Genomic DNA, 15,964 nt, shown 5'->3' with positions numbered 1-15,964 from the left:
CCAGTCTTGACGTTCAGAGGTGGTGGTTTTTCAGCCTTCCTTACCTTGGCCATGTCCCTGAGTATGGCACACCTTTGATACTCCAGTAACGTTGCAGCTCTGAAATATGGCCAAACTAGTGGCAAAATGGCATCTTGGCATCTTCACGCTTGATTTTCCTCAATTCATGGGCAGTTATTTTGCACCTTTTTTGCCCAACACGCTTCTTGCGACCCTGTTGGCTATTTGCAATGAAACGCTTGATTGTTCGGTAATCACGCTTAAGAAGTTTGGCAATTTCAAGACTGCTGCATCCCTCTGCAAGACATCTCACAATTTTGAACTTTTCAGAGCCCGTCAAATCTCTCTTCTGACCCATTTTGCCAAAGAAAAGGAAGTTGCCTAATTAAGCACCCCTTATACAGGGTGTTGATGTCATTACACCGCACCCCTCCTCATTACAGAGATGCACATCACTGGATTTACTTAATTGGTAGTTGGCTCTCAGCCTATACAGCTTGGAGTAGGACGACATGTATAAAAATATGTGATCAAAATACTCATTTGCCTAATAATTCTGCACACAGTGTAGTGTGATATGTGTGTCAAGATTCTCCAGTGCCAACAGTGGGTAATTCTTTGACCGCAAGATTCTGGTTTGCATGCATGCGAGCACATGCCAACTTGACGTGCATGGCCTTACTCAAGACATGTCTAGTCGGAATGTGGCCACATGTATGCAAATTTCTGAACTGGAGAATCCTGACAGTGCTCCCTGTGAGGATTCACAAGTCTGCAGTCACACAGAACCTGAAGAAACCCTTTTTAGAAGTTAGACTTTGATATTGAAGTCCTTATCCTTAGAGGTAGTCATCGGTAAGAGATTGGTGTGGGGGGGGCACATTTGGCAAAATTATCAGTCTGCTGTTATCTATCAGGTCGCAAAGTAAACAGTATGTGGAAGCTCCGTCTTTTGTACTCCCACCTACCTGACAGTGATGACATATATCCACGTGGTTCGGCTGGCCTCATGTAGCCAAAACTTTACCCCCGGTGGTGACCAACGGCCGTATAATCTTGAGACACTCGGCCATTGGTGGGGTGCCCTTTCCATCGCAGGGCCAGCCGCTCCTGTGGGTAAGCTATCTCTATGAAAGTCCTCGACCACCCCACGTTGTCATCATCACAGTCACTTCTTCGACCACCCCACGCTGTCATCATCACAGTCACTTATCGAGGTCTTCTCCTATAAAGCCGCCATATTTTCATCTTGCCTTATGTGTACGTTCACTTCGAGTATTTTCTCCTCCTGTGCATTTGAGATATCTCCGTCCTATATTTCAGTTCCCGCCTGTCCTCAAAGCCCGAGGCATTTTCCGCATCAACATCTGTTGCAGAGCTTTAGCGCCGTTACAACATAAGAGGTCCTTAATTATTAACCCTGCGTGGTCATAAGAGGAGCACGTTGTATCTAAACAGAGTCGGTAATAGCCAAGTACCCTATAGAGTTAATTCCTATGAAATATTTGCTGAAATGTGATTTATTCATAAAGTGCATCGAGACTGAGGCACAAAGTCCTTGTGGGTTTCACATGTGTCTTCGAAAGATGTATGGAACAACGGGAACTTGGAAGTATAAGACATTCACTTCTTGTAATGTTATTGTTGAAGATTCCTTAAAGGGAATCTGTCAGTAGGATTAACCCTCCTAAGCCGTTTATATGGCCATCTAGGTCATAAGAAGCTGAATAAAACAATATCTGAATATCTGCGATCACATGTTTTATTCTAGAGAAATCCACCTTGTTCTTAATATGTAAATGAGCTGTTAAGATCTATGGGCCGGACATAGATCTCCCTGAGACTCCGCCTCCTCAGCTTAATTTAAAACACAGGAGGCGTGAAGTCACAAAGAATTGTGCACAAACATCACCGTCTGTCATGGCGGCATTGGACTCTGTTCAGATTGCAGATTATGATACGCCACCCAATGATTTCTCTGATGTCCAAGATCAACACAGGCAGACTCTGGTGTCAACCTGCTGTGTGCTGATTCATAGGCAGGCGAGCAAGAGTTAATTTCTGCTAGTCTGTTTGCTCTCTTAATCACATGTTGTGGGGAGACCTATCACATCTGCTCCCCTCCTATTTATGCTGGTAGAATCCTTCTACCCATGCCAGCTATAATTCCTATGTTGGTCTGGGAGGTGTGGTGTCCTAGAATCTCTGGTGAAAGTTGTGTTCTTAGCCTGGTGCGGTTGCGGAGTTTACCCCTGTTGTTTTGTAGTTTCCTTCCTGCTCTTGTTTTTTTTATTGTCTTTACCTTTGTGTGTGTGTGCTGTGTGACAGAGTTTTGGTTTTCCCTTGTCTGTCTTTTATCTCTGGGTCTCATCACACATCTATCCTGTCCCTCTGTGGGGGGAGGGGGAATCAGATCAGCACTGGTCAGGAGCAGGGCCTGATAGGAGACTCGGGCATCTCCGTCCTTAGGAGTATCCCTGAGAATATGGATAGCATAGGGTTCCTTGGCTGAAAGGACAGCTTAGAGGCCCAGATTCCCCGCTACCCCAAAGTTATTGTGACACCTTATTGCTCAAGTCCTATGTTGAAAGTGCTGTTTTAGCTGTCTAGTCCTTGCACTTTTACAATCTACTGAAAGGGATGTTTTAGCTGCCTAATTCATGCTCTTTTACAAACTACAGAAAGGGCTGTTTAAGCTGCCTTGTTCACACCCTGTTGCAAACCACTGAATGTGCTGTTTTAGCTACTTTGTTCACATTTTTTACAAACTACTGAAAGGACTGTTTTAGCTGCCTAATTCATGCTCTTTTGCAAACTACAGAAAGGGCTATTTTAGCTGCCTAGTTCACACTGTTTTATAAATGACTCAAAGGACTATTTTAGCTGCCTAGTTCACGCTCTTATAAACTACAGAAAGGGCTGTTTTAACTGCCTAGTTCACGCTCATAAACTACAGAAAGGGCTGTTTTAGCTGCCTAATTCATGCTCTTTTGCAAACTACAGAAAGGGCTATTTTAGCTTCCTAGTTCACACTCTTTTATAAATGACTCAAAGGACTATTTCTTCGGCGCTCCATTGGGAGACCCAGACGATTGGGTGTATAGCTACTGCCTCCGGAGGCCACACAAAGTATTACACTAAAAAGTGTAAGGCCCCTCCCCTTCTGCCTATACACCCCCCGTGGGATCACGGGCTGCTCAGTTTTCAAGCTTTGTGCGAAGGAGGTCAGACATCCACGCATAGCTCCACTGTTTTAGTCAGCAGCAGCTGCTGACTATGTCGGATGGAAGAAAAGAGGGCCCAGACTAGGGCCCCCAGCATGCTCCCTTCTCACCCCACTCTTGTCGGCGGTGTTTGTTAAGGTTTAGGTACCCATTGCGGGTACGGAGGCTGGAGCCCACATGCTGCTTTCCTTCCCCATCCCCCTGAGGGCTCTGGTGAAGTGGGATCTTACCGGCCTCCAGGCTCTGAGGCCGGGCTCCATCCACAGACCCGGAGATCCTGCTGGAATGGAGCGGAGTATCGTCAGGGACAGGCCCTGCAACGTTAAGGTACTCTGTGTCCCCGTACAAGTTACGTTTCGTTCCCGCCCCCAACCCTGCCAGTCAGGGAAGGGGCGAGACGCTGTACAATGATCAGCGCCGAGGGCTGGAGTCTTATTTACATACTCCAGCCCTCTCACTGGGCACAGGGGGACGCCAGTTTCCCGCTCTTGTCTGGGGCACGCCCACGGCCCGCCCCTCTTCACAGGACGCCGGCAGCCATTCCTGCAGGCAATCTAAGCTGGAGAACGGACACAGGCTCTGGGAGACCCAGCAAAGGGATTCTGGCGACCACTTACCCGCTTATGCGGGCGGTAAGCAGCACCTTGGTGCTGACCCCACTATTGCCACAGTGTTTTTTTGTGTACTTTATCCTTGTACTTATATTTGCAAGACCATACACAGACACACGCCAGCATTGCTGGGCGTGTTAGTGCGCCGAGGACAACAGCGCTGCGCGCTTGGACTATACTCACTGCAGCTTAGCTGAGTGAGTTTATCTGTGGGAAAATGCCGCGCTGGAGGCTGCGGCGCGGCTGAGACTTGTGGCTGTACGGTCGCTTCTTGGCGATATACCCCTAGATAGCTCTGAGGAGACAACAGCATGTCGTCAGCATAGAGCAAGGGGGCCAAGGCACAGGCTTTCTATGCTGTCTGTACCGCACGTGAGGCTGTTTTACCGGCAGGTTCCACTAACCCCTAATGTGTAGAGTCTCTGCTAGTGGTGGCCCAGAGAGGGCCACCTGTGAAACTGTCCAGAGGACAGAGTTTGCAGTTTTTTTGCTGATAAAATGTCTTGGACTATGAAGAAAATTCTAGCAACTTTGCAGTCCAGGGCGGTGACTCAGACCATGGGCATTGTTGAATCAAGGCTCCCCGGTCTCCCTCAGTTGGAACTAATCCGTGCTCCAAGGGGGTCCCATACATCCCAGACTGAAGGCTCTGACACGGACGACAGTCCCAGACAGCCTAAGCGAGCTCGCTGGGAGAGACCCTCGACTTCACACACTGGTCAGGGTCTCAGCGAGAGGATTCTCTGTATGATGAGGTAGCTGATCAGGTTTCTGATCCTGAGACCGCTTTCATTCTGGATGCTCCTAATGGGACGCCATGGTGAATGATCTCATAGCGCCCATCAATACACTGGTGGATATTTCTCCCTCAGCCCCTCCAGTGGAGGAGGCAGCTTCAGCAGGAGAAATTCCATTTCAGGTATCCCAAGCGTAAATTCAGTACTTTTTGGGCCTCTCTGACTCAGAGGAGCAGTCCAGAAACACTACGCTTATCCAGACAAGCTTTTCTCCGCCGCGCCATCCTCCATAGTTGCAGTGGAAGATGGGACTTCACTTAAAGATGCCATTGACAGACAGATGGACCTCTGGTTGAAATCTGTCTGTGAAGCTATCGGCGTGTCGTTTGCTCCGGCATTCGCAGCCGTATGGGCACTCCAAGCTATTTCAGCTGGTCTTGCGCAGATAGACACTGTCACACGTACATCTGTGCCGCAGGTGGCGTCCTTAACCTCGCATGCATTGCGACTTACGCTATTCATGCTGTCCTGGACTCTACGAGCCGTACGCCGGTGGCGTACGCCAACTCCGTGGTTTTGCGCAGACCCTTGGGGTTAAGGGAATGGAAGGCAGCTCCTGCTTCCAAAAAGGGCTTAACCAGTTTGCCATTATCTGGTGACAGACTGTTGGCTGAGCGATTGGATGAAATCATTAAACAGGCCAAGGGTAAGGATTCTTCCTTACACCAGCCCAGATCAAACAAAACCCAAGGAAGGACAGTCGACGTTTCGGTCCTTTCCAGGCTCGGGCTGGTCCCAATTTTCCTAGTCCAAAAGGACTCAAAAGGCTCAGAGGGGCTCAGACTCCTGGCGGGCTCAATCACGCCCAAAGAAGGCAGCCGGAGGAACCGCTACCAAGGCGGTTTCCTCATGACTTTCAGCCCTCTCTCTCCGCATCCGCGGTCGGTGGCAGACTCTCCCGCTTTGGCGGCATTTAGCTGCCACAGGTCAAAGACCGGTGGGTGAGAGACATTTTGTCTCACGTGTACAGGATAGAGTTTTGTTCTCGTCCTCCGGCTCGATTCTTCAGAACTTCCCCACCTCTCGACCAAGCCGATGCTCTTCTGCAGGCAGAAGGAGTGATAATCCCTGTTCCTCTTCAGGAACAAGGTCACGGTTTTTACTCCAATCTGGTTGTGGTGCCAAACAAGGACGGCTCTTCCGTTCCGTTCTAGACCTAAAACTGCTCAAAAAGCAGTGTAAACCAGGCGGTTCCGGATGGAATCCCTCCGCTCCGTCATTGCCTCAAGGTCTCAAGGAGATTTCCTAGCATCAAGAGACATCAGGATGCTTATCTCCACGTGCCGATTGCTCCAGAGCACCAGCGTTTGCTGCGATTCGTTATAGAAGACGAGCATCTTCAGTTCGTAGACCTGCCCTTAGGTCTGGCGACAGCCCCACGGGTTTTCACCAAGGTCATGGCAGCAGTGGTAGCAGTCCTGCACTCTCAGGGTCACTCTGTGATCCCTTACTTGGACGATCTACTTGTCAAGGCACCCTCTCAAGAGGCATGCCAACGCAGCCTGAACGTTGCGCTGGAGACTCTCCAGAGTTTCGGGTGGATCATCAACTTTTCAAAGTTAAATCTGACACCGACCCAATCACTGACATATCTTGGCATAGAGTTTTATACTCTCTCAGCGATAGTGAAGCTTCCGCTGGACAAACAGCGTTCACTACAGACGGGGGTGCAGTCTCTCCTTCAGGGCCAGTCACACCCCTTAAGACGCCTCATGCACTTCCTAGCGAAGATGGTAGCAGCAATGGAGGCAGTCCCTTTCGCGCAGTTTCATCTGCGTCCACTTCAATGGGACATTCTCCGCCAAAGCGATGGGAAGTCGACGTCCCTAGACAGGAACGTCTCCCTTTCTCAGACGGTCAAGGACTCTCTTCAGTGGTGACTTCTTCCCACCTCATTGTCAAAAGGAAGGTCCTTCCTACCCCCATCCTGGACGGTGGTCACGACAGACGTGAGTCTGTCAGGGTGGAGAACAGTCTTTCTCCACCACAGGGCTCAGGGTACGTGGACTCAGCAGGAGTCCACCCTTCAGATCAATGTTCTGGAAATCTAAGCAGTGTATCTTGCCCTGCAAGCCTTCCAGCAGTGGCTGGAATGCAAACAGATCCGAGTTCAGTCGGACAACTCCACAGCGGTAGCATACATCAACCACCAAGGCAGAATACGCAGTCGGCAAGCCTCCCAAGAAGTCCGGCGGACTCTGATGTGGGTGGAAGACAGAGCATCCACCATATCCGCAGTTCACATCCCGGGCGTAGAAAACTGGGAAGCAGACTTCCTCAGTCGCCAGGGTATGGACGCAGGGGAACGGTCTCTGCACCCGGACATGTTTCAGGAAATCTGGGGCCTTCGGGGGAGGCCGGACGTCGACCTAATGGCGTCTAGGCACAACACCAAGGTCACGAGTTTCATGGTGTGGTCTTACGATCAACGAGCTCTGGCGGCAGGCGCCTTAGTTCAGGATGGGTCGCAGTTCCAGCTACCCTATGTGTTTCCCCCTCTGGCACTGTTGCCCAGAGTGCTACGCAAGATCAGCTCCGATTGCCGCCGCGCCATCCTCGTCGCCCCAGACTGGCAGAGGAGGTCGTGGTACCCGGATCTGTGGCATCTCACGGTCGGCCAGCCGTGGGCACTACCAGACCGGCCAAACTTACTGTCCCAAGGGCCGTTTTCCATCTGAATCCTACGGCCCTGAACCTGACTGGGTGGCCATTGAGTCCTGGATCCTAGCGTCTTCAGGATTATCTCATGACGTCATTGCCACCATGTGACGGGCTAGGAAGCCGACGTCTGCCAAGATCTACCACTGGACGTGGAAGATATTCTTACCTTAGGGCTCTGCTCAGGGAGTGTCTCCCTGGCCATTTGCATTGCCTACTTTTCTCTCCTTCCTGCAATCTGGTTGGGAAACAGGTTTGTTGCTCGGCTCCCTTAAAGGACAAGTTCCAGCGCTGTCTATATTCTTTCAGAAGCGCCTAGCACGACTTCCTCAGGTACGCACGTTCCTGCAGGGGGTTTGTCACATTGTCCCTCCGTACTGAGGCCGTTAGACCCATGGGATCTGAACAGGGTACTAATTGCTCTCCAGAAGCCGCCCTTCGAGCCTCTGAGGGATGTTTCACTTTCTCGACTTTCACAGAAAGTGGCCTTTCTGGTAGCGGTCACGTCTCTTCGGAGAGTGTCCGAGCTAGCAGCGCGGTCATCCAAAGCTCCCTTCCTGGTGTTTCACCAAGACAAGGTAGTGCTGCGCCCGATTCCGGAGTTTCTCCCTAAGGTGGTATCCCCTTTTCATCACAATCAGGATATCTCCTTACCTTCCTTTTGTCCTTATCCATTTCATCGATATGAAATGGATTTGCATTGTTGGATCTGGTGAAGAGCACTCAGAATCTACATTTCCCGCACGGCGCCCCTGCGCCGATCGGATGCACTCTTTGTCCTTGTCACTGGTCAGCACAAGGGGTCGCAGGCTGCCAAATCCACCCTGGCTCGATGGATCAAGGAACCAATCCTTGAAGCCTACCGTTCTGCTGGGCTTCCGGTTCCATCAGGGCTGAAGGCCCATTCTACCAGAGCCGTGGGTGCGTCCTGGGCATTACGGCACCAGGATACGGCTCAGCAGGTGTGCCAGGCGGCTACCTGGGCGAGTCTGCACACCTTCACCAAGCGTTATCAGGTGCATGCCTACGCTTAGGCGGATGCCAGCCTAAGTAGAAGAGTCCTGCAGGCGGCGGTTGCCTCCATGTAGGGAAGGGCTGTTTTTACAGTCCAAACTTGAGGTATTAATTTACCCACCCAGGGACTGCTTTTGGACGTCCCAATCGTCTGGGTCTCCCAATGGAGCGCCGAAGAAGAAGGGAATTTTGTTACTTACCGTAAATTCCTTTTCTTCTAGCTCCAATTGGGAGACCCAGCACCCGCCCCTGTTTCCTTCGGGATTTTTGGTTTGTTCGGGTACACATGTTGTTCATGTTGAATGGTTTCAGTTCTCCGATGTTCCTTCGGATTGAATTTGTTTAACCAGTTCTTGGCTTTCCTCCTTCTTGCTTTTGCACTAAAACTGAGCAGCCCGTGATCCCACGGGGGGTGTATAGGCAGAAGGGGAGGGGCCTTACACTTTTTAGTGTAATACTTTGTGTGGCCTCCGGAGGCAGTAGCTATACACCCAATCGTCTGGGTCTCCCAATTGGAGCTAGAAGAAAAGGAATTTACGGTAAGTAACAAAATTCCCTTCTTTAGCTGCCTAGTTCACGCTCATAAACTACAGAAAGGGCTGTTTTAGCTGCCTAGTTCACGCTCATAAACTACAGAAAGGGCTGTTTTAGCTGCCTAGTTCACACTCATAAACTAGAGAAAGGGCTGTTTTAGCTGCCTATTTCACGCACTTATAAACTACAGAAAGGGCTGTTTTAGCTGCCTAGTTCACGCTCATAAACTAGAGAAAGGGCTGTTTTAGCTGCCTAATTCATGCTCTTTTGCAAACTAGAGAAAGGGCTGTTTTAGCTGCCTAGGTCACACTTTTTTACAAACTACTTAAAGGGCTGTTTTAGCTGCCTACTAAATGCACTTTTACGAGCTATTGAAAGTGCGTATTTAGCTGCCTTGTTCACACTCTTTAACAAACCACTGAATGTGCTGCTTTAGCTGCCTAGTTCACACTTTTTTACAAACTGCTAAAAGGGCTATTTTAGCTGCCTAGTTCATGCTCTTTTATAAACTAGAGAGAGGGCTATTTTAGCTGCCTAGTTCACGCTCTTTTATAAACTAGAGAGAGGGCTATTTTAGCTGCCTAGTTCACGCTCTTATAAACTAGAGAAAGGGCTATTTTAGCTGCCTAGTTCACACTCTTTTATAAATGACTCAAAGGACTATTTTAGCTGCCTAGTTCACGCTCTTATAAACTACAGAAAGGGCTGTTTTAGCTGCCTAGTTCACGCTCATAAACTACAGAAAGGGCTGTTTTAGCTGCCTAGTTCACTCTCATAAACTACAGAAAGGGCTATTTTAGCTGCCTAGCTCACGCTCATAAACTAGAGAAAGGGCTGTTTTAGCTGCCTATTTCACGCACTTATAAACTACAGAAAGGGATGTTTTAGCTGCATAGTTCACGCTCATAAACTAGAGAAAGGGCTGTTTTAGCTGCCTAATTCATGCTCTTTTGCAAACTAGAGAAAGGGCTGTTTTAGCTGCCTAGGTCACACTTTTTTACAAACTACTTAAAGGGCTGTTTTAGCTGCCTACTAAATGCACTTTTACGAGCTATTGAAAGTGCGTATTTAGCTGCCTTGTTCACACTCTTTAATGAACCACTGAATGTGCTGCTTTAGCTGCCTAGTTCACACTTTTTTTACAAACTGCTAAAAGGGCTATTTTAGCTGCCTAGTTCACGCTCTTTTATAAATGACTGAAAGGACTATTTTAGCTGCCTAGTTCACGCTCTTCTAAACTAGAGTAAGGGCTATTTTAGCTGCCTAGTTCACGCTCTTTTATAAACTAGAGAGAGGGCTATTTTAGCTGCCTAGTTCACGCCCTTTTATAAACTAGAGAAAGGGCTATTTTAAGGGCTATTTTAGCTGCCTAGTTCACGCTCTTTTATAAACTAGCATAAGGGCTATTTTAGCTACCTAGTTCACGCTCTTTTATAAACTAGAAAAAGGGCTATTTTAGCTGCCTAGTTCACGCTCTTTTATCAACTAGAGTAAGGGTTATTTTTGCTGCCTAGTTCACGCTCTTTTATAAACTAGAAAAAGGGCTATTTTAGCTGCCTAGTTCACGCTCTTTTATAAACTAGAGAGAGGGCTATTTTAGCTGCCTAGTTCACGCTCTTTTATAAACTAGAGAAAGGGCTATTTTAGCTGCCTAGTTCACGCTCTTTTATAAACTAGAGAGAGGGCTATTTTAGCTGCCTAGTTCACGCTCTTTTATAAACTAGAGAAAGGGCTGTTTTAGCTGCCTAGTTCACGCTCTTTTATAAGCTAGCGTAAGGGCTATTTTAGCTGCCTAGTTCACGCTCTTTTATAAACTAGAGAAAGGGCTATTTTAGCTGCCTAGTTCACGCTCTTTTATAAACTAGAGTAAGGGTTATTTTTGCTGCCTAGTTCACGCTCTTTTATAAACTAGAAAAAGGGCTATTTTAGCTGCCTAGTTCACGCTCTTTTATAAACTAGAGAGAGGGCTATTTTAGCTGCCTAGTTCACGCTCTTTTATAAACTAGAGAAAGGGCTATTTTAGCTGCCTAGTTCACGCTCTTTTACAAACCAATGAAAGAGCTATTTTAGCTGCCTAGTCCACGCTTATTTACAAACTACTGAAAGGGCTATTTTAGCTGCCTAGTTTACGCTCTTTTATAAACTAGAGTAAGGGCTATTTTAGCTGCCTAGTTCACGCTCTTTTATAAACTAGAGAAAGGGCTATTTTAGCTGCCTAGTTCACGCTCTTTTATAAACTAGAGTAAGGGCTATTTTAGCTGCCTAGTTCACGCTCTTTTACAAACCAATGAAAGAGCTATTTTAGCTGCCTAGTCCACGCTTATTTACAAACTACTGAAAGGGCTATTTTAGCTGCCTAGTTTACGCTCTTTTATAAACTAGAGAAAGGGCTATTTTAGCTGCCTAGTTCACGCTTATTTACAAACTACTGAAAGGGCTATTTTAGCTGCCTAGTTCACGTTCTTATAAACTAGAGAAAGGGCTATTTTAGCTGCCTAGTTCACTCTTTTTTTACAAACTACTGAAAGGGCTATTTTAGCTGCCTAGTTCACCCTCCTTTATAAACTAGAGTAAGGGCTATTTTAGCTGCCTAGTTCACGCTCTTTTATAAACTAGAGAAAGGGCTATTTTAGCTGCCTAGTTCACGCTCTTTTATAAACTAGAGAGAGGGCTATTTTAGCTGCCTAGTTCACGCTCTTTTATAAACTAGAGAAAGGGCTGTTTTAGCTGCCTAGTTCACGCTCTTTTATAAGCTAGCGTAAGGGCTATTTTAGCTGCCTAGTTCACGCTCTTTTATAAACTAGAGAAAGGGCTATTTTAGCTGCCTAGTTCACGCTCTTTTATAAACTAGAGTAAGGGTTATTTTTGCTGCCTAGTTCACGCTCTTTTATAAACTAGAAAAAGGGCTATTTTAGCTGCCTAGTTCACGCTCTTTTATAAACTAGAGAGAGGGCTATTTTAGCTGCCTAGTTCACGCTCTTTTATAAACTAGAGAAAGGGCTATTTTAGCTGCCTAGTTCACGCTCTTTTACAAACCAATGAAAGAGCTATTTTAGCTGCCTAGTCCACGCTTATTTACAAACTACTGAAAGGGCTATTTTAGCTGCCTAGTTTACGCTCTTTTATAAACTAGAGTAAGGGCTATTTTAGCTGCCTAGTTCACGCTCTTTTATAAACTAGAGAAAGGGCTATTTTAGCTGCCTAGTTCACGCTCTTTTATAAACTAGAGTAAGGGCTATTTTAGCTGCCTAGTTCACGCTCTTTTACAAACCAATGAAAGAGCTATTTTAGCTGCCTAGTCCACGCTTATTTACAAACTACTGAAAGGGCTATTTTAGCTGCCTAGTTTACGCTCTTTTATAAACTAGAGAAAGGGCTATTTTAGCTGCCTAGTTCACGCTTATTTACAAACTACTGAAAGGGCTATTTTAGCTGCCTAGTTCACGTTCTTATAAACTAGAGAAAGGGCTATTTTAGCTGCCTAGTTCACTCTTTTTTTACAAACTACTGAAAGGGCTATTTTAGCTGCCTAGTTCACCCTCCTTTATAAACTAGAGTAAGGGCTATTTTAGCTGCCTAGTTCACGCTCTTTTATAAACTAGAGAAAGGGCTATTTTAGCTGCCTAGTTCACGCTTTTTTATAAACTAGAGAAAGGGCTATTTTAGCTGCCTAGATCACGCTCTTTTATAAACTAGAGAAAGGGCTATTTTAGCTGCCTAGTTCACACTTATTTACAAACTACTGAAAGGGCTATTTTAGCTGCCTAGTTCACGTTCTTATAAACTAGAGTAAGGGCTATTTTAGCTGCCTAGTTCACGCTCTTTTATAAACTAGAGAAAGGGCTATTTTAGCTGCCTAGTTCACGCTTTTTTATAAACTAGAGAAAGGGCTATTTTAGCTGCCTAGTTCACGCTCTTTTATAAACTAGAGAAAGGGCTATTTTAGCTGCCTAGTTCACACTTATTTACAAACTACTGAAAGGGCTATTTTAGCTGCCTAGTTCACGTTCTTATAAACTAGAGTAAGGGCTATTTTAGCTGCCTAGTTCACTTTTTTTTACAAACTACTGAAAGGGCTATTTTAGCTGCCTAGTTCACCCTCTTTTATAAACTAGAGTAAGGGCTATTTTAGCTGTCTAGTTCACGCTCTTTTATAAACTAGGGAAAGGGCTATTTTAGCTGCCTAGTTCACGCTTTTTTATAAATTGGAGTATGGGCTATTTTAGCTGCCTAGTTCACGCTCTTATAAACTAGAGTAAGGGCTATTTTAGCTGCCTAGTTCACGCTCTTTTATAAACTACAGTAAGGGCTATTTTAGCTGCCTAGTTCACGCTCTTTTGTAAACTAGAGTAAGGGCTATTTTAGCTGCCTAGTTCACGCTCTTTTGTAAACTAGAGTAAGGGCTATTTTAGCTGCCTAGTTCACGCTCTTTTATAAACTAGAGAAAGGGCTATTTTGCTGCCTAGTTCACGCTCTTTTATAAACTAGAAAAAGGGCTGTTTTAGCTGCCTAGTTCACGCTCTTTTATAAACTAGAGAAAAGGCTATTTTAGCTGCCTAGTTCACGCTCTTTTATAAACTAGAGAGAGGGCTATTTTAGCTGCCTAGTTCACGCTCTTTTACAAGCTCTATCAAGAATCTGTACTCAAACATTCTCCCTATTTGTGTTTTTCTGTTCCCGGGGAAGGGTGATTAAGCACAGTCTGGGGGTAGATTGATTTTCTAAAAATGAGAAATCCTTTTATATTTTTCATTTTTTTTGTCTTTAAAAACATTTTTTGTTTGTTTTTTTTACAATAGTTTGTTTTTGGGATTTTGTTTTTTGTTTTTTTGTTTTTAATACAAAGCAACAGGGATGACCAATACCAGTAGGTGACTGGTGAAGCACAGAATATCTGAATCATGCTTTTATATTTTATCATGTTCACAGGCAGACAAAAGAGCTCATCACAATGCACTGGAGCGCAAGCGCAGGGACCACATCAAGGACAGCTTTCACAGCCTAAGAGACTCCGTACCTTCACTCCAAGGCGAAAAGGTGAGTGGGACATGAGGCCAAAGTTTGTGCAAATCTTATTTCAGAAAGAAAAGTTGAGAGAACATGTTCTATAGATTACTTTTTACAATTCCTTGCAAGGTGGAATATGACTTTTCTTCATGTTATCTTGCTTAATAAGCATTCTACCAGCACTATAGGTGTTGGGACCTCCATACACCAAGCATTCATTTACATAAAGGGGTTATCTGTGTCAATGTGTCAAACCTTCCATTAAATTAAGATGGCTGATTAATAAAAATTGTGATCAGGGGTAATACACACATAATCTTGCCTCCACCCTTCATAACAAGTTGAAATTTGATGTTTGCGCATGTGTGGGAAATGTTCTGTAATGTACCATCCACTGACTTTTAGTGGGTGGTTAATGTCTTATTTGTGCTCTGTCAGCACTATAGGTGCTGGGGCTTAATTTCTGTTATCAAACTTTCCATTGTATTAAGATGAATGATGAATAATCATTTTACTTTTTCTCTCTTTAAGGCTTCACGGGCTCAAATACTGGACAAAGCAACAGAATATATACAGTATATGAGAAGGAAAAATCACACACACCAGCAAGACATCGACGACCTAAAGAGACAAAATGCTCTATTAGAACAACAAGGTATGAATGTATAACAGAGCCTTGTGATCACCTGCATGCAAGGCTCAGCAATCTTATAATATTTTTATTTTACTTTTTTTTTTTTTTCTTATTTTGTAACATTACCTTGCTACTCATTTGTGTTCATTTTTTTTTCATTATATACCGTGTTTTTCGGACTATAAGACGCACCCTGGTTTTAGAGGAGGAAAATAAAATTTTAAGCAAAAAATGTGGTCATGCCACACTTATGGGGCGAGGATCTGCTGCTGACACTATTATGGGGGTAATGTCCCCAAATTTTCTACCAAGGTACCCCATCCTGATAATGATCCTCCTGCCTTGTATATGATCCCTATCCTTGTATATATGTACCCCATCCTGGTATATATTCCCATCCTGGTATATATTCCCATCCTGCTATATACCGCCATCATGGTATATATTCCCATCCTGCAATATACCGCCATCGTGGTATAGCCCCCATCCTGCTATATAGCGCCATCCTGGTATATGCCCTTATCCTGCTATATACTGCCATCCTGCTATATACTGCTATCCTGCTATATACCCCCATCCATCCTGCTATATACCCCCATCCATCCTGCTATATACCCCCATCCATCCTGCTATATTCCCCATCCATCCTGCTATATACCCCCATCTGTCCTGCTATATACCCCCATCCGTCCTGCTATATACCCCCATCCGTCCTGCTATATACCCCCATCCGTCCTGCTATATACCCCCATCCGTCCTGCTATATACCCCCATCTGTCCTGCTATATACCCCCATCTGTCCTGCTATATACCCCATCCGTCCTGCTATATACCCCATCCGTCCTGCTATATACCCCCATCCGTCCTGCTATATACCCCCATCCGTCCTGCTATATACCCCCATCCGTCCTGCTATATACCCCCATCCGTCCTGCTATATACCCCCATCCGTCCTGCTATATACCCCCATCTGTCCTGCTATATACCCCCATCCGTCCTGCTATATACCCCCATCCGTCCTGCTATATACCCCCATCCGTCCTGCTATATACCCCCATCCGTCCTGCTATATACCCCCATCCGTCCTGCTATATACCCCCATCCGTCCTGCTATATACCCCCATCCATCCTGCTATATACCCCCATCCGTCCTGCTATATACCCCCATCCGTCCTGCTATATACCCCCATCCGTCCTGCTATATACCCTCATCTTGCTAAATGGCCTGTATCCTGTGACACACAAAAAAAAAACGTTTATACTCTCCTTTCCTCACTCCCTGCAGCATCACTCCTCCTCCGTCTGTGCCAGCAGCAGCGCCGCTGACCTGTGTGGAGCCGGTTACCGATCCCTGCAGCATCACTCGTCCTCCTGTCTGCCTGTCAGATGACTTGCGTGGAGACTAGCGGTGAACACAGGGATGACGTCATCGCTGTGCGCACCGTTCTCTACACAGCTGCCGCCGGCAGACAGGAGGAGATTGCA

At 46.1% G+C, this 15,964-nt stretch overlaps 1 protein-coding gene across 2 annotated transcripts in view; it reads left to right on the top strand.

The window, feature by feature from the left end:
- MAX (MYC associated factor X) overlaps positions 1-15,964 on the top strand; it is a 40,652-nt gene that overhangs the window by 18,324 nt on the left and 6,364 nt on the right. For both annotated transcript variants that reach the window (XM_075330880.1, XM_075330881.1), the window contains 2 exons: positions 13,768-13,875; positions 14,377-14,500. In XM_075330880.1, the coding sequence (XP_075186995.1) occupies positions 13,768-13,875; positions 14,377-14,500 (232 nt within the window). The remainder of the gene's footprint in view (positions 1-13,767; positions 13,876-14,376; positions 14,501-15,964) is intronic.

The sequence above is a fragment of the Anomaloglossus baeobatrachus genome, chromosome 12 (assembly GCF_048569485.1).
Source record: "Anomaloglossus baeobatrachus isolate aAnoBae1 chromosome 12, aAnoBae1.hap1, whole genome shotgun sequence".
NCBI lineage: Eukaryota > Metazoa > Chordata > Amphibia > Anura > Aromobatidae > Anomaloglossus > Anomaloglossus baeobatrachus.
This window is presented reverse-complemented; position numbering and strand designations above follow the sequence as displayed.